At 36.2% G+C, this 27,751-nt stretch overlaps 6 protein-coding genes across 6 annotated transcripts; 2 read left to right on the top strand and 4 right to left on the bottom strand.

Annotated features, from left to right (window-relative positions):
- Window positions 1–1,955: 1,955 nt before the first annotated feature.
- Window positions 1,956–6,547, bottom strand: EAE98_005838 (uncharacterized protein; the record flags this gene model as incomplete). The annotated part of the gene is made up of 6 exons (XM_038953460.1): window positions 1,956–2,446; window positions 2,500–4,769; window positions 4,822–5,641; window positions 5,700–6,086; window positions 6,134–6,234; window positions 6,291–6,547. 6 exons carry the CDS (start codon window positions 6,545–6,547, stop codon window positions 1,956–1,958), a joined length of 4,326 nt encoding a protein of 1,441 aa, XP_038809855.1.
- A 272-nt stretch (window positions 6,548–6,819) lies between these two features.
- On the top strand, window positions 6,820–8,968 carry EAE98_005837 (uncharacterized protein; the record flags this gene model as incomplete). Its single annotated transcript, XM_038953459.1, has 4 exons — window positions 6,820–7,074; window positions 7,124–7,975; window positions 8,033–8,197; window positions 8,255–8,968. 4 exons carry the CDS (start codon window positions 6,820–6,822, stop codon window positions 8,966–8,968), a joined length of 1,986 nt encoding a protein of 661 aa, XP_038809854.1.
- Window positions 8,969–9,856: 888 nt separating this feature from the next.
- EAE98_005836 (uncharacterized protein) lies at window positions 9,857–11,908 on the bottom strand (the record flags this gene model as incomplete). Its single annotated transcript, XM_038953458.1, has 1 exon — window positions 9,857–11,908. The coding sequence occupies one exon, from the start codon at window positions 11,906–11,908 to the stop codon at window positions 9,857–9,859; it is 2,052 nt and encodes a 683-aa protein (XP_038809853.1).
- An 807-nt stretch (window positions 11,909–12,715) lies between these two features.
- EAE98_005835 (uncharacterized protein) lies at window positions 12,716–13,588 on the bottom strand (the record flags this gene model as incomplete). The annotated part of the gene is made up of 2 exons (XM_038953457.1): window positions 12,716–13,090; window positions 13,160–13,588. 2 exons carry the CDS (start codon window positions 13,586–13,588, stop codon window positions 12,716–12,718), a joined length of 804 nt encoding a protein of 267 aa, XP_038809852.1.
- A 948-nt stretch (window positions 13,589–14,536) lies between these two features.
- Window positions 14,537–17,717, top strand: EAE98_005834 (uncharacterized protein; the record flags this gene model as incomplete). Its single annotated transcript, XM_038953456.1, has 2 exons — window positions 14,537–14,593; window positions 14,721–17,717. 2 exons carry the CDS (start codon window positions 14,537–14,539, stop codon window positions 17,715–17,717), a joined length of 3,054 nt encoding a protein of 1,017 aa, XP_038809851.1.
- Window positions 17,718–18,087: 370 nt separating this feature from the next.
- On the bottom strand, window positions 18,088–19,098 carry EAE98_005833 (uncharacterized protein; the record flags this gene model as incomplete). The annotated part of the gene is made up of 1 exon (XM_038953455.1): window positions 18,088–19,098. One exon carries the CDS (start codon window positions 19,096–19,098, stop codon window positions 18,088–18,090), a length of 1,011 nt encoding a protein of 336 aa, XP_038809850.1.
- Window positions 19,099–27,751: the final 8,653 nt, after the last annotated feature.

The following is a 27,751-nucleotide window of genomic DNA, read 5'->3' as shown; positions in this document are numbered from 1 at the left end:
AACACTGCAGCTTTTTTTCTAAGCCCAGTACTTGATTAGAGAGGAGTCTTCTCCCGGTAGAATAGATTAAAAACATGGGGAAAGTGCGTGTAGGAACTCTTCTCCTTATTGGGAAGAGTTGGAACGATGCACTTTGAGCTTGAGCTTTGCGTTTCTGGTAAGGTCCATTTTAGAGTTGAGATTTGATGTAACAATGAGTCCAAAAGACATCAAGTAACGTCATATGACTGATGAGCTTCAAAAGCTCAAGGGTCATATCGATCATATGATGTCGAGATATTGCCTGTGAAAGGATGTTCGCTGTCGAAGATATTTCAACCCTTTTTGGCACAATAAGTCGATGGTTCTCTGAAAAGATTACGGATGTTTAGAGAACACTCTGAGATGCCTTACAATGAATGTGCATTCAGAAAATCCAAATTCCAAAAATCCTGATTGGTTGTTACATTACATGGCACACTCACGGAAATATACATGTTGACGGCATACTAGAATCTGTTCCATCAGATACCCATTTAGAGCAAGAAAATTGGCCCGCTTGGAGTATTCATTACAGTACATGAAAGAAATCACTGGAGTCCTATCATTAACTCGAAAGTCTAAATACTATACTCATGATATGAGCTCCAACACATAAAACCATAATCGCAGTTCACTCCATGTACCTACCTAATGGACGTCAGAAAACGCACAACAGATACACCCCTCGTTTATTCTCATCTCATTGACTCCATCTTCCCGCATCTGAAGCTGAACCTCAAAACTTCACATGAACCTACAGATCCCGCTAAAAAGCTTAGCACTCCGTAATCAGAACAGCCATCCGCGGCTCAGCCTCCTCCAAACATGTTTTGCAGCGCCGATTCTGTGCCATGTACCCCGTCTGATTGGCAGATGTGGCAGTCTTGTTACCTTTGTTCCATCAATTTTTGTGTTCCTACAGCAATTCCTGCTTACTTTTCCACACTTTGGAATGCATAGATGGGGGGGAAGTTCTCGGTGTAAGACGGGAGAAATTTTGCTGTCGTTTCGCTTATGGTCATGAATATGGTATGCTTTGAGATGTGTGATCTCCGTAGGACTTACCAGGTAGTTTATTGTTCATTCTTGCCATTGTATTCATGAGAATCAATGTTGAGTCATTCACATGGTAAATGACAGTAGTCTTACATGAGAGAATAGTTTCGGTGGTTTTGATTGTAGAGTAAACATTATATCTCAGGAGGTGTCTTCATTGGGAAAGTTTCAGAATCCTTGGATCAAACAAAAAAAATCCAAGGACTCGATTGGTATGAGTGCGGCATAATAGATATGCAAATCACCAACACAAATTTCACTCTCTCCATGATCTTTCGATGAAACGACTGTAAACTGTATTAGTCTTCTCAGAGAAGATTGATCTTGATGCCAAGCCCAATCGAGAAGTTCTATGATCGGCAGTCCCAGCTAACAACTCATGACATACTAAATCTCACTTCATGGTAATCACCTCAACTCTTCTGTTCGACCGAGCCTAACACATTAAGAGATCTCATCTAATATACACTTTCATGGTTATTCATATCCACAGAGAAACCAGCACAGCGTTTGAAGGCTACTGTGAACTGAATGATTTGGGTACAGAATATGCGACTAAGTCGTGATTCCGTCGGTGGTGATACAATACAATCCTAACCGAGCATGAAAGGAGATAACTCAATCACCAAGCGTAAATGTCGAACTTAAATTACACTACATAGGTGCTGCAGGCTAACAGAATGATAAGATAGAAAGATCGGATTTGTGTCCATAAATTGGTATCATTCTTTGTTTATTCATTATTGTACGCCATTTTCCTGTATTATAGTCACACACTAATACATTTCCGTGGACGTTGTCCACGAGCCGTCCTAATTCTCCTTCATCCACACATCTATTGGCGGTTCATTTATCTTACAAATTTCATCCTGGTATCATCAATCGACGCCATCAAATTCTTCTTCAGGTTCAATAATATCTTCATCTTCCCCTACGCCCTCATACCCTTCTCCAGTCTCAACATCATCTCCAACCACCTTTCCCTCCTCAATCGCTAAGACCTCTGCTCCGCCTTCCGGCAACCCTCTTTCTTCTCTCAAATGTCTTATCTTGGAGTTAGTCATCTCGAAAACATATTGACCTAAATGCTCCACCCCCTCCATAACAGCTTCACCTTGCACTGACTCTAGGCCTTCTTCGTTCGCCAGAATCCTCTGACTTGGCCACATCTCCCCAGTGCTCAACGTCAACTTATCCGGTCTCGATAGTAAGATATCAAAGGCCTGCTTCAGCTCGAAACAAGATTCAAAGACATCCCGTCGCCCCAAAATGTAAAGACCGAGACGAGCGCGAGACAATGCCACCGTAAGACGTCTAATGTCACGAAGATAGCCGACACGTGATGTACGAGTGAGGGAGAGAATAACATCTGATATCTTGTCAGTGATTTATCGGCAAGGGAATTAGCTTCACGAAACTTACAGTCATTTTGCTCTCCTTGATATTTATCGACAGTTGTGACGATTTTTGGGAGACCAAACAGAGGATTCTTAGCACATCGATGGGATAGAACGTCTTTGATTAGTGCGCGCTGACCAGCATATGTGGATAGTATACTGATCTTCGATGCTGGATATCCGAGTAAGCGCATATATTGATAGATGGCGACTGCGTATTCTGCTTCTCCAAGATTCTGAATGAAATGTGGAGTTGGCTCCATTTCACCCTTTCCTTTGTAATCAGAAACTTGAATGAATTGGTAATCGTACTTGAAACCAGCGTTTGCGGTTTGATATTCAGGTGCAGTTGACACAATTGGCAAGTTGCCAAGATTTTGGTAACGCCAGGAATACAGAGATGCTATCGACGGACGAGCACGACCCTGTTGATCGAGATTGATAGTTGGGACACCTAAGCGAACCAGGCGAGAGAAGAGCGACTGTTCGAGATTTGCGTAGTGTCGGAATGCAAGATTTTGAACGACAGGAGAGTTCTGGAAGTGGTCACCACACAAAACTACACGCTGGAGAGGAGTTCCACCATTTGCTGGCTTCTGCAACGCCATGGGTATAAAGTTTTCGATCTCAGTGATCTGAGCCGCCTCCTCCATAACGACATTATCATAATGGAAGCCGAGTGAAGATATTTCACGTCTTCTCATAGCTGCATGCGTTGATGTCATCGCAATGATGCGAGCCTCATTGGTGAGAAGATAGTTTGCCTTGTCTCGATCTCGTCGCAAAATCTCAAATGGTCGGACGTCTTCAAGTTCAGCGAAAATTTTAGTGACGTGGTTGTAACAGCCTGTAGCTACATCAATGACAGCATCTTTATCGGCACCAGGAGGAAAAAGAGGCTGAGGAGCATTCGAAAAGTAGTAATGAAACGGAAAGGCAGAGACGATTGACTCCGATGTTGAACCCAGGTCTTTCATAACTTCCTGGAATCTTGTCCATGCTGGCTCAACGTAAACCGAGTTGAAGTATCCGGCAGTCTCCGCTGAGCTTCCATGGGCACCTGGGGCACCGAAATTGGCAGCAAGGCGATCAACCTCTCTAAGATACCCATCTCGATTTTCAAGGAAAGACTCGACACGTCCGTGTTTACTGAAATTAGTTTCAGTGTCTAATTCCTCTTCGCCATGTCCCAGCCGTAAAAGGTGGCGTTCGTCAATATCAAGAGCAACGATCTTTTGGAACAATTGATTAAGAGCTTGATTGCTATGTGCAATAAGTAGAGTGCGCTGATTAGGAAAGTTGTGATATAAATTGTTAATGATTTGAGTTGCAACATCCGTCTTTCCAGTTCCCGGAGGACCAACAATAACAGTAAGCCCTGGTTGGGTACCGGAGATAATTGCTTCAATTTGAGCAGGTGTGAAACGGACTTGGTTCAACTTAGGGGCGTCCATGGGATATGGCCCTGTACTTGGGGGTTTATAAGAAGAAACTTGGATGGCTTGTGGCTCATCTTTTGGTGCAGGCTCTGCTTCTCTGCGCCTTTTTTTCGTTGGTCTTGCTGGCGGCTCAGCAGCTTTTGCCACGGTTTGCAATACGTAGGGTGGCCCAAAACTACCGGTGACATCGTCATTTGGCTCGACCGTCCTACCGGGCAAGCTTTCGATTAGATGTTGCCAGTCAAGGAATGTGTCTCGATAATCGACTTTTTTGAGTTGGTTTGATAGTCTAGTATAGTTGGCTCCTGCAGGATCACCATAGCCTAAAAAGACCTCGTGAAGCCAGGGGGCTAGCGGGACATCAGATAGTGTTAAACTTCTGATTGATTCAAGAATTGGTTTGAAGTTATTTTCACGTCCTTTTCTACGAACAATGATGTTCATGGTTTCGTAGATGTCAGGCTTGCCTTTGTCGACGCGATCTTTATCCTCTTTATACATGGCTGCATCAAGTTTTAATTGCAGTCTCCGCGAGCCAGCGCGAGCATTTCCATTGACTTGTCCGTTATAATTCATCAATGAGCGACCTCTATCATCTTGCACTTGGATGACCTCAGCTGCTCGGAGGTATCTCAGACCGAGGTTCTCCTCGTCTGAAGTCGATGCTCCGCCGTTCGCGATCAAAGCAGACTCTTCCGTGGCTTTCACAGAGAGCAAGAAGATCACGTCATCAGGCCGCAGCGAATCCCATTCACGACGAACATTTTCAGCCATGCGGCTTACATCAATCGTGACTTCGGCTCGGACGAGAGCTGGTTTATCATCTCCTACGAGAGGAGGTACAACTTCAAGAATACTGCAAAATGGGTTAGAATGGATCGAAATAGTACAATGATGCTAAAACTTACGAAGGTTTCGCTATTGGAAGTGCCATCCTGGAAAATCCTTCAAAACTTGTCTGACCTGTCCTACCGGCGACTGGCCGGAGACGCTTTATTGTGTCCTCTACATCTCGTCTGATCTCATAGAACGACTCGCATCGATGCAAGATAAATGACCGCCATAGAAAATCTCCAACAGTTAGATATTGCAGGTTCAGCTTTGGGATAGCGAGAGGCTGTGATCCATCGAATCCATCATTCCTGAGCAGGGTTCTTTCAAAAAGAGTACTTTCTGTTGGAAGAATGCTCAAGTCACGTGCAGTTTCCTGAAATGTCTTGCGCTTTTCATGTGTTGATAAAAGAATTTCCAAGAGAAATTTACGGTCTACTACAACCTTGTTAGACGACGGATAAGACGTCCGTAGGTCAAGAAGCTCGCAAAGCTCTGTCATCTCGGCATCTGTGAGGGATTCTAAATGACCCTCAAGCTCCACCCGCTTATCAATAGACGAATAGTTGGACAAGGCAAGAATAGTCAGCTTTTCCTTGAAATGCTTGAGTGCAGTTCTTTGCAGGGATGCTAGTGTTGCACAATGGCGTTCATATGCTTCCGTGCGGCTATGTTGAACGCCTGTATGATCATTAATTGCAAAATATGTGTAATGCTTCAAAAGCGCATATAGATCTCGTAGAAGCCCGTTCTCCTCCTCATTGAATGCTGGGGATAGTCTGATAGTTGGAAGAACGTGAAGATCTTGTAGAAGTGTGTTCACGTATCTCCTGGTTGGCAATTGGCTCTGAAGATCCGATAGAAACTCTATAAACCTTTCGCAATACTGTACATTTTCTGTTTCGTGTGTTAGCCAAAGGAATTGATCATAGTGATAGCAAGGGCTTCAACAAACCTGTCTTTATTTTGTCTCCGTAGAGCTGATTGAAAAAATCCAGAATTAGAGTCAAGAGCCAAGATCGCTCAAACCTAAGTCTAGCTTTCGTAGGTTCATCGGAGGCATCATATCGTTTTCCGGCAGCCCTCCAAGCTTTCTTCAGTTGTACAGTATGATCGAGTATCTTTTCTCTTTTCTTCTCTGTTGAGATGTTGTGCCAAATGGATATTGAGACCAAAGGTGCGCATTCTTTCCGAACTATGCCATTGTCTAGTGACTGGAATGCGCTTATTATGAATGATAACAGGTGGGTGCGAATCGTCGCAGAGAGGGTAGTATCCAATATCATAGACAAGATTCGGCGGAAGAGGGTTGAGAAATCAGGTGTATTGTCCGCAAAGATATCTATGTCCATCAGCATAACGAATTGAAGCTTCCTTAATAGTACTTACCCCAAGTTGGCAGATGTTCTCTAGTCCTTACATTGACAATGAGAACTATGAGAAGTATATGAAAGTTGGAAGCATCTTCTGAATAACCCGGCCAAAGATAACTAGCATTGTTGTCAGTAATAGTTGCTACATTAAATGTCTGGACAGATGAATATACTTCTCAAGAATGTGAAGATTTTCTAACGTCAAAAGGGATCTATAAGAGAAGTCTTCCTGCTCTAAAACATCCCAGATTTCTTTCTTGATAACATCAGGCTTGACCTTAACCTTCGTGGCTTTCTTCGAAGGTTTCAACCAATATTTTGCGGCAAGTTGCGAAAATGAGCTTTCCTCCTGTGTTTCCTCCGCAGACGGCACTCCCATAGTTTCTTCAACAGCCTTTCCCTGGCCTCTTCCTTTCGTCCTCGGGGCCATTGTTGTTATCCGTGGTATTGACTGGCAATTCGTATTGCGCGCGTCGGTCGCGTGTAAACACCTTATCGTCCTGATAATTTTTGGAAGCTTGGTGCACCAGTGCTCTTACATGTGATGACTAAGCAGAAATTCGCCGTATCTAGATTGACGTCGCGATAACCTTTACTTCTCGCAACAATTAATTCTACCACCAACCTTGGAAACCTTTCAAATCACATCCTTTCGTCGGCGCCAGTACGAAAGGGTTTTGTGAATTGACATCGAAACATAACATGGCTGTCAGTATGGAGGGACACGGTCTTCCCGTTGTGGAATCTTTTGCGCAATTATTGTTGGAAATGCTTCAGCGGGCTGAACATGTCAAAGAAACACACACGATAGAGTCGCCATTGAGTAAAACGGAGCTTGCGAACACATACGAGCGAATCGATCAGATATTCAACGAAGCCGCACCTATAGAAACTAAAAAGCGCAGTCAGTATGCGATCATCGAAACCGCTGTTCGAGATACTTTCAACAATTTACTGGTAAGCCATGCACCAGTACGAGTCGTAGATACCCTCTGACGACCCATAGGCCTCTATATCCATTGAAACCTCTTCCCCTTCCAGGTTGTGGAACCTCCTCGATATTATCTCCATTTTGTCTGACGATGAACAATGCGAACCTGCCCTTCTCTTTTGGCTTGTTGAAGAATTACTGGATAGTCAGACTATTGCGGGATGCCGGAGAATATTTGATTATCTTGAGTCACGACGCGAAAAAATTACTGCAAAGCATTTCAACCAGAAGAACTTAGTTATCTTGAGAAGCTGCAACGAGCTTTTGCGGCGACTTTCCAGAGCAGAGGATACTGCATTCTGCGGTCGCGTTTTCATTTTCATGTTTCAAAGCTTTCCCCTTGGTGACAAAAGCTCTGTGAATCTACGCGGTGAATTTCATGTCGAAAATGTTACATCTTTCGACACCCTACCGTCCATTCCAACGGATGTTGAGAAGATGGAAGTGGATTCGGACAGCAATACGAAAGAAACTCCACCAACATCCAAGCCAGCATCAAATGGACGAACGAGCACGGCGAGAGGTTCTGAAGATACCAATGGCTCAGGCAAGGATGTAGCATCATCAAAACGTGAACCGCCGATGAAGCCCGATGAGTTATACCCGATATTCTGGTCATTACAGCAGAGCTTCAGCCAACCGAAACGATTGTTCAATTCTGAGAATTTTGTCGAGTTCAAAAAGGGTCTGGAAGCTACAATAGCAACTTTCAAGTCGGTACACCATGAGACTGCAGGGCGTCCGGCAGCAAGGGTAGCAGAGGATAGTAAGAGGGGAACAAAAAGAAAGCGCGGTCAGGGAGACGATGACCTAGCTAATTCCTTCAATCCTAAGTATCTCACAAGTAGGGACTTGTTTGAATTAGAGGTATGCTATCATCTAACACCCACAAATTCTAGCACGATGCTAACTCAACATTGCTAGATTAGTGATTTGTCATTTAGAAGGCATATACTTGTTCAAATTCTGATAATAATGGATTTCCTTCTTTCATTAAGCGCCAAGGCGAAAGAGAAGCTTTCAAAAGCTCTACCGGACAACCTCAATAGATCGGTAACTTATGCAGACCAGACGCTTAGTGAGGAGGATGTAAGTAACCCGTTTTCTGGACGCGTCTTTTAGTAGGTATTAGCTCACAATTTATAGACAAAGTGGTCATTAGATATGAAAAAATCGATTGCAGAATATCTGAAGAAAGGCGCGGATGGTGCCTTTTTTTACCGTATGGTTGAGACGGTTCTGTCCAGAGATAAGAACTGGGTCCGTTGGAAGGTCGAAAATTGCCCTTCTATTGCTAGACCAGCTGTTTCACCTCACGATTATATTACCGCTAAAGCGTCGGCTCGGAAAGCGACAACTAATAAACGATTGCGCCCTAATCCTCTAGGATCTTTAGATCTCAAATTTCTTGCGGAAAGCGACTTACAGAGTGGCTTGGAGAGGTTGAAGAAACCAGAACGTTACCAAGTTCCTTCCATAAAGAGTTTCAAGAATAAAATCGAGCTGGACGATATGGATATCGATATGGCTCGAGACGAAGAATCAAAAAATGTGGCTATAGAAGCTAAAGCGAGCAAATGTTGGAGAGCACTACGAATCGCAGGTGCAAGCAAACTTGCTGCTTTTGACAAAATTGAGAAATCGAACAGCATTGACGAAATCTTCAAGGATGATATTAAACCCGAAGATCTTGTCGCCCCTGGCGATGAAGATGCGCTGGAAGGTGGGGAACAGAAAACTGAAGAGGGAAATGAGGCAGCGAAATTACCACCGACGGAAAACGAGGATGTTGATATGGAAAATAAGAAGGAAGAACAGCCAGATGTTCCAATGGTGTCCGGTACGGAATTGGGGACATGAGGTTGAAGATAGAAACGACAAGGGTAGCTCAAGGTTGAAGATCAGCATGGTATGGACGATTTAAAAAACACTCGGCCATCTGCAGAAAAATATGGTGTAGCGGAATCTACGTCATTGAAAACTGTACTTTTAAATGTACTATATAATACCCTCTTTATATCTCGCGCAGATATACTATATACCATAGCAAAGCTTAGCATAGCATTGCATTGCTATGAACGGCTATCAACTACAGAAAAGACAAGATAATTCATTAGTATCATTCCGAGGCGGAACTCAATAGTGAAATGCTTCAAAAAGAACACTTGAGCTGGACATTTCGCACGAATGCTCAAATTTATCTGGAGAATGAGTATAGACCATTATAGCAAATAAGAAATCAAATAATGAACCACCGGAATTTTATGCAGATCAAGCGAAGAAGAAGGCCGGGGAGTATAATGACGTTTGACTGTTACAATTGCTCCTGGACCTTTTGCATAAGTCACTACTTTAGATGAAGAACTAGTGTCAGCCACCTGAGTATCTTCACTATTCAACCGAAAATTCATGTTTGCTGAATATGTTACAGCATTGGTAGATGGCAAATTGATATCGATAATATGGTATTATGCTGATTCGCATTACACTACTTCTATGCAGTAAGTAGTGAAACATGCGATCGCGTAACTACACGCAATTAGATTCCATATGCGGATGATGAAAACCACCGAGTTCCTAATCCCTTGCCTCCTTAAGCGCCTGTAAATCCTTCTTCCAATTTGTCAAGTCACAATGTAGACCATATCATCCGCCAATTCTCTGAGCCCCTTGCGCTCTTTAGGTATTGACGAAATAGTCCTTCCACAGGTTGTCACCCACGTTCCCAATACATACATACATTCGTCTTTATTCGAAAATCTTCCTAATCTCGTCCAAACCCTCTTTTCCTGCAAGTACGCTCCACCATTTATCCGTATTGCCATTTGTATCCAAGACACCCGTACTTGAAATGGTCTTTGAACGATCGTCATTCCGGATCACGACTAAGTATTGTTGGGGGTTTGAATCAGAGAGACCAGTGAGTATAGAGCGAGAAGGACGCATTTTCCATGCTCTGTAGGCGAAGTTTTTGCGCGGGAGTGATTTTGAATCGGGTTTGGTAGATGCGGATGGAGATGTGGATGTGGATGAGGGTGAGGACGAGCGTGGAGGTGAAGATGAGCGAGTGATAGGTGAGGCTCGTGCAGGTAGAGGTGAGTAGGCTTGATGGCCAAAGAAAAGGAGTTGAGATTGTGGAGTTGGGTTTGGCTTTCTAATATCAGTACTCATTGGATCTAGAGACCTCGGAGCTGACCCAGTAAGAGCTGGAGTATGGATTTCAGATTGAGGTAGCGATGGTGGTGAGGGTGCAGGAGATCTGTAGGCACGGTCGCTGGATGAATCAAGGTGAGATTGTGGATCGGTGAATTTCTTGGGGAGTAAGACGTTTGGACTTGGATCTCGGGGAACGGGAGGGCGTGGGTTAGTCGGGGGATGAATGGATGACGACAATGATGCCGATTTAGGAGGAGATGGATAGGCGTCAGAAGGCAGAGATGGCATCAGGGTATCATTCTTGAAATCGCTAGCGAGCTCACTTAAATCGCGAGTGAATGAAGTGTCGCCACGGCGAGAGCCTGTGGATAGATTTTGGGACGTTGGTGAAGTGGGCGCTGGAGGAGATGTTGGATTCAGAATAGAGCTTATGCGTATTCTCTTTTTCTTTGGATCGAGCTCAGTCATTTCTGGTGATGCAGGTAACGTAGACTGGTGAATTTCTGTGGGGAAATGGGTGGAGATATGGGACGAGGGGCGTTTTAGACTGTGACTGTGAGTTTGATCACTTTCGTTGGTTGGCGCTGGTGAATACGGGCTTGGGGCTGAAGTAGTAGCACTAGAATACAGCTTTTTCGAGTCGAAAAAACGATTGAGACTAGCAAGTGTAGTTATAGCCGTATGTTCCAATGTGCTGAGATCGGGCGATGCTGTGGTCCTTGGAATAGGCCGAGGCAAAGTCAAGGGTGATGAAGCCATGTAGTTTGGATGATACTGAGAATACCCCGCGCCTCTTTCTTTGATCGGTGGTAATCTGTGTCCCGCCCTGAATTGTGTCGTACTTGATCTTCCTGTGGCACCACCGAATCCAAAACTTCTGACAGCTTGTTCAATGTCCTCAACTTTCACGGGTGTATTGAGCAGAGAATCTTGTAAAGAGGCAGCGTTGGTTTGATTGAGAATATAATGACGAGATTTTGTAATATTAGGGATGCCGTGAATGTATGAATTATTCCTGATCATGGGTGACATTTCTTCCTGGCCTTCGTCTTCAGATTCGTATTCTTCTTCGCTCTGGGAAGACGCAGTCAAATCGATGACTCTCTCCTCTATTTCGTCGGAAGCGGACTGGAACTTTTGCGCACTGGGCTGCTGCTCCATGATGTATGAAAGACTCATTATATTGGCATGTTTATCGTTCTTTGCTTTTATTAACGGGTCCTCCTTCGGCCTCACAGAGTTTGAACCGTTTACTATGATACTCTGATTCGAGGCATGAGAGCCCAAGGTACCGGTGTTCGAATCTTGCAGATGACGATCAGAAGAATCAAAAGCCTCAACTCTTCTATTGACTGATTTTCGGACTTCGAGTCCTTTACTTGCATTATGTTTTGAGGTTTGGCTTTGTTCTGGTCGCAAAGCTCCCAGTGTCCGAATCCTGGATCTGTAAACAGGTCTTTGAAACGGCGGTGATTGTGGTCGTGGTCGAGTTCCAAATCTTTGAACAGATATTTTTTTGCCCTGTGGTCGTTGTGATGGGGGGATAGTGCGAGGAATATTGGGCTGAGGAAGAACTGGTTGCTTCTTCCTGACGGGTATAAGAATTTGGCCATCTGTATTGGGCACGGCCTCGTAGGTAGTCATGATTATGTATGATGAATATATGATTTCGATGTTCTATGTAGTGTTGATGTTTTTGATGTTGAAATGGAAAATGGTATGGCAAGAGAGGCGACGAAAGCTTATATAGCTGCGTCATGATCTGTGTATGTGATTCATGAGGGAGGCGTTGACTCCAATGTGAATACTCCTCCGCAGTGGTGAAATCGTTTTTTATGTTAGTATTCACGATCGATGCTCTCAGATATTTGTTTTCGTCGAGTCATCAAAGAATTCATGTATACAACGTCTGTGAATCATAAAATAAATAAAATTGTCGATATGGGGTATGTTTGCATTGAGTCATAAACCCGCTCGTATTGACTATTCGATGATCCGGAGGGCCTCTAATTGAAATCACTATAAGAGAAAAGTGTGAGAGTAATTAATATCCCGATTAACATGGTAGATTCATCCTACAAGATGGTTCTGAACGATGAAGCTTCAATGAAAAACAACAGTGGATGCGAAGCCATAATTATTCTACTTCGTGATTCTCCCCCGCATATCTCTACCTTTTGCTTCTAGTCGATTCATTTATAGATGTGTTTCAATTTCTCATATGTTTTCGAGAAACTTCGAGTCCTCGAGCGCCATTTGCTCTATCCGGGAATTCTGCTCTTGCTTCACTATTGGCCCTTTCAGCTTTCTTTCACGCTGCTTCGCTATATGTAACTTATTTGATAATTTTGCAGTGAGCGACTCATTTTCCCCTGTGGTCCATATCATTATTTAGCGCGGCTTCCGCGATCCCATATTACCTTGAATGGTGGCTACGGCTGTACCTGATCTTCAGCTCGAATTTTTTCGGGGAAGCGCTGTGAAAGCATGCTGTCCAGCTAGGTCTGTAGAACATGTATCTTTAATGTAATGATCGAGGTTTTGACACTGTCGCTCCACGTCATTTTGTGCAGGCACACTCGAGTCTCTTAGGATTTTCAGAATTTTCGAATGTTTCGCTTTCCATGTAGCATAAAACGTTGTAGATGTTATAAGTGCATACCCAAAAATATAATAATCATTTTGCGTTCTCGACTCAGTGGCTCCAATCATTGTCCCGGCCCATGTTCGACGCAATATAGTACCATTTTCATATCGACAGAAAGGAGGCGGAGGTAGCGCTTGGGTGGCCACCTTTTGGTATTGCACACTTGCTACTTGAGTTGGCTTTAATTCGATTCCAAGTCAGTAATCGGCAATAACATCAATGGCCCACCTGGTTTGAGAAAAACACACCTGTTCTCCTTGGCAATATTCTATATAGTCCTTGGTCGCAGTCCAAATAGCTAACTTCAACGCGAAATATGATATAACAGTACCAACTATAATGGCAACTGCAGCAATGGTTGTTGCTACATCCCAAGTCATGAGATGCTTGACGACTCTTTCCAAAAGACTGTTCATCCAAGAAGGAAAAGCAAGTGTAATCAGGTTCCTCGAAGTGAAATAGCCAGCTCGAGTAAATTGTTTGCTAGTTGCGGCTGACTGCTGTGCTTGCGGGGTTTGCTGTCCCATTGAAACTTGGGTTGGAACTTGGGTTTGACATTGCACACTTGTGGATGAGGGCGGCATAGAGGGGAGTTTCCGAGAAGATGATGCAACTGGTGAACCACTGGTATTTTTCTGCTGCTTTGGAGAGGTTTGGAGTGATATAGAAGGTAGCATTCTTGTTTGATCCTTCATGTCAGAAACATAGTAATAGAAGTGGTCTATTTCCAACACTTGAGGGGGAACATTGAATATCTATGCCGCTCGTCACACAGCACAGCAGCTGAGCCTTCAACCGTACACAGCCTTGTTGCACATAGCTTCGATCAATCAAATTGTAGGAGATACTTGGAAATTATTGTTCGAAAGTATTTCTCTACTCTTCAAAAAGGGATCGAGCACTTTCAAATGAAAGAAGATCTAGATTACCTATCGTCCTATCCAGAGTATGAACGTAAAGATACCACTACCAAGACTCACCTCTCACTTGATAGAAGAAAAACATCGAAATCTCGAGACTCTGTATCGTCCAAAGCTCACGAGGCATTGCATGTACTTCTCCAAGCCTTTGCGGTGATGAATATAAAGTAATTGACAGGTTGCATGTATCTCAGCTCATCAATGGGGACTCTTCATTCTTTTCCTAGCCGCCAGCTGTATATTCTCTGTTTACAGTCGGAATGATGGATTGTCATCGACGCTCAATGCATACAAACCGTACTCATACTTGCCCAGGGTCTTTATTGTGGTGAGGTTCAAGAATCGGTGAATACGAGATGAGATGTACCGATTCGAAAACTCCAAAAGTCACGAAATGTGTGTAAATGAACAACACCAGGAATTCCAAGCAAACATACGCCTGTCAAGTTATAATAAAGTCGAGTCATTTGGTTGGGATCGATGAAAAAAAAAACATGAATGTAATAACAAGGTTTTTAAAGATTAGATCCAAGGAAATTTGACATTCTGCTTCCTTAGCGGTACAAATCCCGTGCTCTCAATCACATCGTATCGTATCGCGCCACAGAGCAATCCATTTTTCTTCATTGCCCAGCGCAATCATGACCTATCCTCCTCTGCAACTCCACTCTCATCCTCATCCTACATATCTTCGTAGGAAGAATCATGGATTCTGGCTCCGAAAATCGAGGTCTCGACCTTGAGAAGGAGTTGACATGCTCTGTAAGTCGAGAATTATTAAAGTTACCAAATCCTCAAAACAGACCTTACCCCGCAAAACTCTATAGGGCTGGGCTTGAAGCCGCATTTGCATCTCGAGGGATAGAGTATTGGTTTTAACTGGTCATAGATTTGCACAGAGGTTTTATATCAACCGTTAACATTACTCGATTGTTTACATACCTTCTGCGGCTCGTGTCTCAAAGAATGGTTTTCCTGGCAACTTGTCTCCGTGAATAATGCACAAACACCCATTCCACCCGGCGGTACGCCATATACATGCCCATCATGTCGCGCACCAGTTCGAGATACGAAGCACAGTTCTACCATAGCGACGTTACTGGAGATGTTTTTGGCGCGAAGTCCAGAGAAGGGTAGGACAGCTGACGAGAAGGAGGAAGTTGCTGCGAAATACAAAGCTGGGGATGAAGTGTTACCGAAATGGGAGCAGAGAGACAGAAGTTCGAGGGAGAGACGCTTGGAGGATGAGGATCGAAGGCTGATGGATGAAGTAAGAGATTTAAGCTTGAGAGAAGTGGGGGTGGAGAGTTCAGAGGCAAGGAGGGAAAGAAGGAGACGAGAACGAGATGGGGAAAGATCGCATAGTTCGAGACATCATTCGAGCCGTGATCATAGTAGGGATAATAGGAATACAGATGACACCGATAGACGGCGGCGAAGGGAAGAGCATCATGAAAGAAGAAGAGCTCGACAAGGAATCTCTGCGTTGAGGCCAGAACCCGACCGCAGCGACTCTGAAGGCCGACGAAGAGGATATAGTGAAACTGAATCGATAAGGCGACATGAAGAAACTAGCCGGTCAGCGGCACGACAGATCGAACATCAATCATCTTTACGGTCACTAATCAGCTCTTCTGACATAGATTCTAGAGAGATGGAAGAGGAGATTCTACGACAAATTAGGGAGGAAGGATTATTGGACGGAATTGACCTAGAGAATATCGATGTTAATCAGGAGGATCAGATCAGTGAGAGAATAGCAGAAGCTTTCAGGCGGCGACAAGAAGAGAGGTCGAGACCCGATTTATCTAGAAGAAGCGAGAGTGATACGGCGGACAGACGAAGACGGTCTCCTCGAGCTTCGCTCACGGATTCTGGGAGAGAAACCTCTGGTGATGATGCTCCCAGAACTACAAGGCGACGCAGAAATCAATCATCCTCGCCAAGATCGGGTAGTTTAGGCAATGAGCAAAGCAGACCTCCGCCGTCTATAAGTGCCGTACACGCAAGCCACTTAGATGTTGGTCTAAATTCTGGAGGACGGAGACGACAGAGAACCTTAAGCGCGCCACGGAGCTCAACAGCACCTGTACCGGTAGTTACGCCCGAAACAAGACCTGCCGCTCGGTCGCAGACAGATTTGAGCACTATACCTCGGACCTCTTCCGTGCAAACATCACAACCTTTTAGGGCCCATGCGAGGAGGAGCACTGACTCCAATGTGCGACGATTGAGTGAATCATCAACAAGTAGGGAACCACAACCACAAACAGCCTCCACTACAAGAACATCTAACAATACAGTCGTTGCGTCTCCCTCTGAATCGACACCAAGAGCATCAAGCAACAGCTTGTTAGAAAGATCTCATTCGGACGATATGCCTGAACTACCTGATATACCTGATATACCTGCTCCATTGAGCATTCGTGCTAATGCCCCCGCCGATATTTTCGTGGCCTCTGCTGTTCCTGCATCTGTTCCATACATGGATGAATCACTGATTCCTGCACCGCTTTCACCTCATACTCCTACTCATCTAGCACTCTTCGATAAAGCTGCTGCACTAGCAAGTGGTAGCAGACCAAGTTCTTCTCATTCTGTGGGATCTAGACCACGAACGCAGCTTTATCCCGAACCTTCAATATTATGTAGAAGATGTCAGAAAACTCATATTGAGTATGAAGTGCACTATAATTGCTCAGCTTGCTTGCGTGGCAATTACAACATCTGTCTCTCATGCTATCGTTCCGGTGCAGGATGTCTGCATTGGTTTGGATTTGGCTATTCAGCATGGACAAATTGGGAAAATCAAATGCAAGCGGGAAAAATACCGCAAGGCGCAGATAGGCCACATATGCTCACAGCAAATCGCTACTTGGCACCAAAAATGGCTGCTGGCGGCGCGGATGGTCGCAAGACTCTAACTACAGAAGATCCCCAGAAACGTCTGCAAAGTGGTGCATTCTGTGCAAGTTGTTTAGCATGGACAAACGAATGTTACTGGCGTTGCGATATTTGCAACCATGGTGATTGGGGATTTTGCAATCTCTGCGTCAACCAAGGCAGATCATGTACACATTCTCTTCTACCGCTGACCTATAAACCATCGGAATCATATACGCCTCCCTTATCTCCGATGCATGATCAACAACTTCCACAATCGGCAACTATTCTCCAAGGACCCGGCGTTGTAGACGTGGGTAACTTTAAACCTCTCACCTTCTCAACCAACTGTGATATCTGTCGATATCCCATCCAACCTTCATCCACTCGCTATCATTGCTACTCATGTACTAGTGCTGTCCCAGACACTCAGCCTGGAGATTACGATATCTGCACAACCTGCTATCCCAAACTCGTCACATCTCGTCGGATCAGTGTCGAGAACGGTCACAATGGGTGGCGGCGTTGCTTACAAGGTCACCGAATGGTTATTGTAGGATTTGAAGATGACCGCGGGGGCCAACGTAGAGTAATAGTTCAGGATCTAGTTGGAGGTCATAGTCTTGATATCGAACCCATGCTTTACCCCTCAGCCGATCATACTGCACCCGAGCTACAGAAATGGAGCTGGAGTCAAGATAATGATACTTTCGTTCGACTCGTCACCACGGATCCATCGAAAGTTGCGCCGACATCAGTCCCTGGGCTAACGATTGAAAGATCGTTCCCACCTGATGGCGGAATTGGGATGTCAAGTTTAGCAATTTGGAGTTGGTGGCCTGCGGAAGGTGCGAGTGATGAATTAATGTTTCCAAAGGGGGCGGAGGTAAGGGAATGTAAGGATGTCAATGGGGATTGGTTTTGGGGATGCTATATGGGCGCCAAGGGATTGTTTCCTGCGCCGTATGTGAGGGTTTTGGAGGATGGGATTGCTGGGGTTTAATGACAGGTCAAAACATAGGCAGCATTGTGTTTTTGTTTGGGTTATTTGCATATACTGTTTTGGCTGGAAATCATGTTCGGGGTGAATGGGAGAGAGACATGACGTTTAATGATATGCACGATCTATGAGATTTGTTGATGATTTGATGAGAGAAGAACTTTGAATGCCAAGTATATATTCGCAATCAATTTGACCCTAGCAGAGCTAGAGATCAATATTATGAACCATACAATAATTGACTTTTTTGGTACAATTAAAGGATTCCATTACTTTTGTACTTCAATTATTTCATTCCCTTGAACGTCAGACCTGAACCACTAAAATTGAATACCCCTCCAACAAATCAAAACTCTATCCACCCGTCCATAGATCATCCACAAACCTCATCCACCACCGCGCAATCAACCGAAAGATAACTACTCTCCCAACTCCTCTTTCCTCCCAACGCCTTCATCACCCCCTCACTTCCTGCATTCCCTTCCTTGACATCCGAATGTACCAAGCCACTTGACCCACTAAAACCCAAATCCGCAAATTCTCCCAGCCCGAAACGACGAATAAGTTCGCGGGCAACATAAGTAGCGAGACTGAGACCACGGTGAGAAGGAAGAACGTAGAGGGTTGCGAGCATGCCGTCAATACCTATGAAAGCCCATGCGACCATTTCGGACTCCGGGGTGAGGAGACAGAGGGAAGGTTGTGCGAGGAGCGTGGACCGTTCGCGGGGGATGGCAGAGGTGGAGATTACGAGGTTGAGGTAGGAGGCTGGGACGCGGGAGGTGGTGAGGGAGACTGGGGGTGGGAGTGCTGGGTGATTGGGGGTGGGTGCTGTGCGGATGAGGTAGAGATTCCAGCGAGTGTGGTAGGGGATTAGTGGTGCGGATATCGATGTTGATGTTGATGTTGATGTTTGGGATGAGAGAGATGTAAGAGAGTTTGTGATGACTTCATGCAAACATGCGAATTTGAGGATGGGGTCGAAAGGGAATCCGGGAGCTTGGGGGATTTCGGTATTTTTCAAGAACACGAGGGCGTGTTTGAGATGTGTGGAGAGAAGAGATGCATGTTCATTGGAGAGAGGCTGTGCGTAGGAAGGCGTGATCAGAGGATTGAAGACCCAGATCTGAGATTCGGTTTTGCGGGATCGATCGGAGAAGAGGATGGTGTAGAGCTCGGGAATGGGAGAGTGTGGAGGAAATGTGGCGGCGAAGAGGCAGTGTCTGGAAGGTGTGTTGTGGGGAGCGAGCATTCGACTGTATATGGGATTACTGTATGGGAGATGTTCGTAGAGACTTGGAATTAGAGTTTCGGAGATGGTTTCTTGGGGGTGGATATAGAATTTGAGTTCCTCGGACGAGGAGGAGGAAATTGATGTGGTCATTGCACCCCTTTTATTCTCGGTAATTTCTTAGGAGGGCAGTTGGGAGTTTGCAGTATTGTCGCTCCTTGTGTCTCCGTTGGGTCATCTGGAATTGTCAGTATCTCGCTATCACTTTCCGATGAGAAACTCACGAGATCAAGTAGATTATGTCCTGATATCACTTGAGTGAGATATAGCAGACGATATTCAATGATCGAAGAGCTGGCCAGTGAGTATGTACGGAATGGACACACAAGGACGCCAATCCTCAGAACAAATACTAAAGCAATTGTTCGGAAAGAAATTCCAACAGCTAAACACAATTCTTACAAAAAATACGTACATATATCAAATAGCTCTTTCATACGAAATATCTTCTACTATTCATAGGTATGTTGAGTCATCACCAAAGATCCACACCCCAGATAGCGAAATCGAGGGGTTTGTTGTAGATCAATAAATCTAGGAACCCCCTGCATATCAAAACCGGAAGGTCTGGATTGACCACTGATCTACCATTTTCATAGACGCTCTAGACAACATGTATAGAAGATGGGAGATGATGTGTCAGACAATGATAACATAAATGCTTACATAAAGTGGGAGGGGACGGGGAAATTTCAGTGAGTTTGGATGTTTAGTTCTATCAATTTTCGTTTTGAATCTTAACGGTTTGAGAGCTTGAAATCTTTATTTACCACCACAGTTTCATCCCGGGATTATATCAGTCTTCACTTGGCAGTGAAGTTTATTGGAAGTTCAATACTGCTGCTCATTAGAAAAGGGCGAGGCATTCATACAATTTGTTTTTAAGGCCCTTTTTGAAGATAGAGTCACAGGTGAAATGATGATTTCATCTTGGGGTGGCATTAACAAATTGAGCATCAAAAAGGCCAAAAGTCATGTGACTAGCATGAGAAATCAATAGACTCGCACCCAAATGATTACTAGAAGTGATTGCATATAAGTCGAAACAGCAATTCAACAACTAACCGATATCCCTGCTACGTGCACGCCCCTACTATATGCACGTTTTTTTCAATCAAAATAAAAATCAATTTAAAATTCAAAAATCATTAGAATAAGATAAAATTTAGTTCTAAAATTTAATGATATTATTCATTTTGATTCTTCAAAATTTAAAATTATTAAAACAAAAATCGATTGAATAATAAAATAAAAGGAATGTTATAGAGTAGGTAGACAAAATCAGGAATCTATATTTAATAGTACTAAGAATAATAGATACAAAATGTAGATTAAAATATAGTTTAAAGAGTTATAATATAAAATCTTTCAATATAAAAATATACAGAGTTTTTATTTATAAATTAATCTAACAAAATCTAGCTTATTGCTTATTAATTATATATATTTATATTATAATATTACCCCCCTTCTGTAACGCTTTGCCTTAAAAGAACTGCAAGAGCAGGGTACAATTTATTCTTAAAATCTATAATTACAAAATCAGAAGTAAAGTATTTATTAAATATATTTATATATCAATTATATATATATATAATTATATATATACATATATATATATATAAGCAATTACAACTATAATTGAATACTAATCTATAATATTATCCTCCCTTTCAAAAAAACTTACCCTCAAACTTTATAATTATTTATTTTAATTATTAAATCAACAATTACAAAATAATATTATTATTATTTAATTATAACAATATAATAAACAAGTATATATATAGATTTTTTTTATAATAAAAAGGTATATACGAAATAAAGAAAATCATTTTATAATCTAATAATTAATTAAATCCTTTGAAATATATAGATTAATCAAATCTTTCTTTTTTTTTAAATCTTTTTTTAATTAATCGATTTTTTTATATCTTTTAATCAATATATTTTCAACTTTAAGAAAAAGATGTAATAGTAAAAACAAATTATTATTGATACAGATTCAGTAGTAAAAAAACATATATATGGTAGTAAATTATTTATAGTTTTTTCTATATTTGTTTTATTAACTTATTTTTCTATTTAGTTTGTAAAAAAGAGAGTAATTGTTTTTTCTATTATATAAAGTAAGTAGCTTATCGAAGAGAAAGAGTTCAAGGAAGAGAAATTCTGTTATAAAAGTAATTATAATTTTAATAAAAAATATAAATAAGATTTTTTATTTATCCGTTTTCAATATATAATTGGCTTATCTAACAAATACAATTATAATTATTGTAGATAATAACTTTAAGGATAAAATCAATCTTCGATTTACTTATTAAATATATCTATTTTATTATATTTTCTAATAGAATTTAAAAAAAGAATATAATTCTTTAATTAATTATATTAATAATTACAAAAAGAAGTTTATTAATAAATTGATTATAATAATACATTACTTTAATAATATTGAAAATAATAGATACAAAATTATTAAAAAAGAAATTATAAAAGCTTTATATTGAAATTAATTTAATTATAAATTCGATATACTTTATTATAAAAGTATTAATTTTATTAATATTAACAAACTAAAATCTTTAAATAAAGATTATTAAAAAAAACAATATTATAATAGAAATAATATATTTAGAAAAACAATTGAATTTATATGAACTATATATATAACTGTATTTCCAATAAAAGGGATAATATATACTATCAAATTTCTAATTAATTATTTAATCAAACTTATTACCTACTTTATTTCATTAATAAATATAAATATAAATATTTGTTTTTTAAAAAGATTTATAAAAAAATTTTTAACATTAAATAGTTATTATTAAATATAATAATATAATAAAGATAAATTATAACTTTATTGATTTTTAATAAAATTAATTCTTTTTTAATAATTTGATTTATAAAAGGAATTAAGAAATTATATTTCAAAAGAAATACTTTCTATTATTTTTATTCAAAAGAATATAAAACATTATATAATTAAAGCTATAATATAAAAAACAAATTGGAATAATAACACTAATTTATTATAATACAAATAAAAACAGAGCTTTTAATAATTTGTAAACAATTATAAGTAATTAAATATAAACTTGATTTTATTATCATATATACTACAATTAAAAATTATCTTATCTTTTGGCTTATAATTATCCTATATATTCTTATTATTATTATTAATTAGAAACTTAGCTAATATTTCAGTTTAAATTATTCAATCTTTATTTTCATACCTTATTCAATTATAATTATTGATGCCTATAAGGATTTCCTCTTTAACTTGCTTTAAAATTATCAAAATAGAAAAAAGATATTCTTTATTATATTATTTTAATAATTCAGTTTTTATTTAATTGTTTTTCTATTATTTATAAAATTATAATTTCTTTATTACTTTGATATATAAAAAAAGTTCTTTTAATTTTTCTTATTTATGTATTAATTATTATTTATAAAATTATAATTATTCTTTTTATTTTTATAAAAATAAATCTATTTAAATAAATATATAGGAGATTTTAGCAAAAAGGGATTTCACAAATGGAAATTGTAAAAAAAATATAAAGTATTTTTAAAATCGAAAACAGGATATTAAATAAAATTGTTATTAATATTTAGTTATAATATTTTGTATTTAAGTTATTAGTATATTTTTTTAACAATTAGAATATATTCTATTTTTTATTCAATATTATTAATAATATTTATTAGAGGTAACATTTCAATAATTTATTCAGAAAATAGATTATCTATTATTTTGTAAAGTTTATTAAATAGAAATACAGAATAAACTTTTATAATAAATAATAAATCCAATTAAAAGGAATCTTTAGTTTAATTAATAATCTTGAATCTATTCTGGATTGAATAATTCAGTTTTTTTAAAGGTTGTTATATTGGAAAGTTCTTTATATTAAGTTATATATAATCTTTTATATCAAAATCGATTAAATAGTAATATGAATTAATTAATTGAAATATCTTTTTTTATATATACAAGATATTCTTTTTTACTTAATTGAATATTAATTTATTATATTTAATATACTTTTTAATATCAATTATATTCAAATTATTAATAAATATAATAAAGTCGAGTTTCTAATTTTAGGGATTATAGAATGAATGATTATATAAAGTTTTGTATAGAGATTAATTATTTAATAATTTATAAGGAAATATAAGTTGAATATAATTTATTATTAATAGGAATTTAAATTAATTATTTTGATAATAATTTATAAAGGATTATAAATATTATTAAAGATATTGATTATAAATCTTAATCTAATTATCAATTTGTAGATAATAAGTGATAAATAGCTTAATTTGTATTTCTAAGATATTATTGAATTCTTATTAGAAGGTTAATATAAATTGAGAATTGTAATTAGAAATTATAAACTTTGGAATATTGTAATATTTATATATATGATATAGATATAAGTAAGTTTGATTTTTTAAATCAATTGATTTATAATAGAATATTGAAATAGTCTATTTAGCTAATTAATTAATAATAACAAATATATTGTTGTAATTATATTTATTTTTATTAAAATTATAATAATCTATAATAATATATTATTATATTTTTATAAAAACAGGAAGTAGATAAAGTAGATTGAGAATATAATCTTTAAAAATGAAGTTATATTTGTATTTATAATAATTTTGTATATATTGATTAATTATAAAAATTATATTTTTTCAATAATATTATTTAGTTAAGAGAAAATAGGTTTTCTTTATATTAGAATATATAATAAAAACTAAATTATAGGTTTTGTAAATTAAATAAATTTATAAATTTTCAATATCCAGAATATATAGGTAATTGTTATAAAATAATAGTTCTTTTATAAAAGTAAAATGTTTATACAATTTGATTATATAATTATATAAAGCTTTTAAATTTAGATAGAATTTATTTATTTTTATAATATAATTGATTATATCGAAAAATAGGGATATTATATTTATATCGAAATTTATAATGATATCTAATTCTTATCGAAAAGATTTATATATAATCCTAATATTTATTTGATTATTTTTTATAAACTATTATAATCAATTCTTTTTTTTAATATTGTTTTACTAATCTAGCTTATTAATATAGTAAATAAACATATCTATAAATAAAATTTTTTTTTAATATAATATATAATAATAAAATTATAATCAATAAATAATTCTGCCCAACACATTTATTAAATGTTTAACTGTTTAATAGATATAAAGTATTCAAAAACTTTATAATTAATATATATCTTAATCTAATATAGAAATCCAATAAATTCAGTTTTTTAATAATTTAGAAATTTAATAATTGTAAATATTTCTTTATTATAAATTTTATAATTTAGTTTAATAGTAATTATTGTTTTCGAAAAATAAATAATTAATAATTATTTATTATTATATTTCTAAAAAAACATATTAGTAATTATATTATTGGATATATCGATTTCTAGTATATAAAATAGTATATAGTTATAATACTATAAAAAAGAAACAAAAATAAGTTTATTTTTAAATATATCGAATATATTTTAATAGATTTTGTTGAAATGGAGTTTGATATTTATTTTTGTAAATTTATAAAGAGATTTTATTATTATATTGTAATCTTTAATAAATTGGTAATAAAAGTTATAAAAATCTAAGAATAATTGGATATCTTTTATAATAGTGAGATAAATCCAAATAGTAATTATTTTAATTTTCTTTAAATCGATTTGTATTTTATTAATAGAAATAATAAAATCTAAATATTTAATATATTGTAAAAGAGTAGAAGGTGGTAGGGTCATAAAGTAGTCCTTTGTAAATACTACAAATAAGTCATTGAGACGTAGTACCTTTGGTGAAGGAGAGGAGGAGTAGGCTTTATATAGTGTATCACAAAATGTACGAAAAGATGAATAAGAACTGATTGCTTTTCTTTAAACTATATGAAGAAGACCTATAAATACTAGCTACAGAAAGAGGTCACGTGATTAGTACCAAGTTTCGCCCACAATATTTGATATTGAATTTGTATTTTTTAAAATTCATTTATAATCCAGTAAATTTAAATTGTTTAAGAATATATTTAATATGTTTTTTATATTTATCTTTGTTTTTAGAATATATTAGTATATCATTAAGATAGATAATATAAAAGTTATTTAAATAGTTGAATAGGATATTATTTATATATTGTTAATAAATTATGGAATTATTTATTAATCTAAAAAATAGAATTTTGTATTTGTAGAAATTGTATTGAATATAAAAGGTAATATATTCTTCGAAAGCAGAATCTATATATATATAATGGAATACTTATTGAATATCTAATTTGATATATATCTTTATATTAGTGAATTATATAAATATTTTATCAATAAAAAGTAAAGGATATTTATCTTTATATATTAAAGAATTTAGTAATTTAAAATCTATATAGAATTTTAAGCTTTTATTTGATTTCTTTATAAAGAGAATCAATATTGTGAATAATATTTAGCTGGATTTTATAAATCCTTTAGCAAAATTTTCGATAATATATTCTTTAACGATTTCAAGCTATTTAAATGATATTTTATATAATAAATTATATTTAAAAGCTTTCTTGTTTTCTTTTTCAAAAATAATCTTATAATTATATGAGTAAAAGGGAGGTAAAATATCAGATTTGTATTTAAAGAATATTTGATAGTATTGTTAATAAATCTTAAAAATTGGAGATTTCATTTTAATATTTATAATGATATAATTGAAAATAATAATAATTTTTAATTTGAAATTGTTTAGAAAAACAATAGTAATTACAATTCGATAATAATTGTTCTAATTAGATTTACGATTTGAAATAATATTATTAATTTTTTTATAAATAATTATAAAAATCTTATAGTTTTTGTTTTTTTTGTAAATAAGTTAGAATTGAGTCGGCTTGAGTATATATATATTATATATATTGGAGATATATAATAGAAAAGATTTATAAATAGATTAAATATAAATTTAACTAAAAATAGATTTCTTTTTCAGATAAATTGAAATTGGAAATTTAATTATATTAAGAATTATTATATTAAGTTTTTAAAAAGGTATAATAAATATTGTAAATATAATTAATATTATTTTCTATTATTTATTATCAATATAGTGGTATATCTCTTTCAATCAGATATTCCGATTATTGGTATTTTTTTACTTTAAATAATTGATTTTAAATTATTATAAACTGTTTTTAATTAAAAATACATTTTTTAACAAAAAAATAATAGGAGAATATTCAAAAAGCTATTCAAAATATTGTTTAAAATAATCAATTTTAATTCAAGTTTTTATTAACCATTTACAATCTAGAATCATATTATATAAATCCAAATTAATAATAAAAAATAATAAATAGAATTGTTATTGAGTATTAATTATAAAATTAAAAAAAATTAAAAAAATTAAATAAATAATAGCTTTACTTTTTATATTATTATAGCTTTTAATTTCAATCAATAATTCAAATAGCTTAAAATAGGATTTAAATATAGAAAATAATAATAAAAGAAGTATTTTATTAATAAAAGTATAACTATTCATTCCAGAATCTATAAGTATTTGAATATAATATAAATATCTATTTCTTGAAAGCATATATAATAGATTTATAAAATCATCTTTTATTAATTTTATTAAATCAAGAAATCTTATATTTTAGATTATGTTTAAAAAAAAACTTTTATTTAAATATCTTAATTTAAATGCTAGTTTTTGGTAATATAAATAGATTCGATAATTTTTGTTTATATATCTAAATTGATATTCTTTTTAATATTCTTTTTTATATTATAGAACTCTTTATTTTCTTTAATCTTTTAGATTTTGATTATAGTATTTATATTATCTATATATAGAATAAAACTATAATTCGTTTTCGATATAGAAATAATAATATTATAATTGAAATTATTTTCTAAAAATAAAATGCCATTAGATTTAAAAGTTTTTATATAATTAATAAGAATATAAGGGGAATATAAGATTTGAATAGATAGATTTAGATTATTTAATAAATAAAAAATAATTCTAAAAGAAATTAACAAAAAGGTTTTATTAAATAACTTTTTAAAAGAAATCTTTTTAATTATTTTATTATAATTATATTTTCTAAATATAATTTCGAATTTATTGATTTTAATAAATTTATTAATTAAATTTTTATAATTTAATATTATTAAATATAAAGATTGATAGTTTATTGAAAAAAATCAAAAATCTTTTTTTTTAGGTTATAAAAGAGAATTATCAAATCAATAATTCCTATTTATATAGTTAATAATCTAAACTTATAATATTATATCAGAAAATTTCTGTATTATATATTATTGAGTATAATCCAATATTTATATTCAGTATAGATGTGATTGGCTTTAGTCGGATTCTTATAAATAGCTATAAATTAATTAATTAATTATTAATTTATTAAATAGGGGATTTGTATATATAATGAGAATATATATTCTTATATTTCTTTTTTAATCTATTTTATTATATAGGATTATTATTGTAATTTCGAGATAAGTAAGTTTTTATAAAGTTTAAGTTATTTTATAATTAATAATTGTTAGAGATTTGTTTTTAGTTTTATATTATTTTTAAGTTTAAATAAGAGATTAGTAGGCTTTAGAATATATAAATATTTTATTATAATAATAAAGAAATAAAAGAGAAGTATTTA

This window comes from Botrytis deweyae (genome assembly GCF_014898535.1).
Source record: "Botrytis deweyae strain B1 chromosome Unknown BDEW_012, whole genome shotgun sequence".
Taxonomy (NCBI): Eukaryota; Fungi; Ascomycota; class Leotiomycetes; order Helotiales; family Sclerotiniaceae; genus Botrytis; species Botrytis deweyae.
Note: the sequence above shows the minus strand (reverse complement) of the source record. Positions and strands in the feature narration are given on the sequence as shown.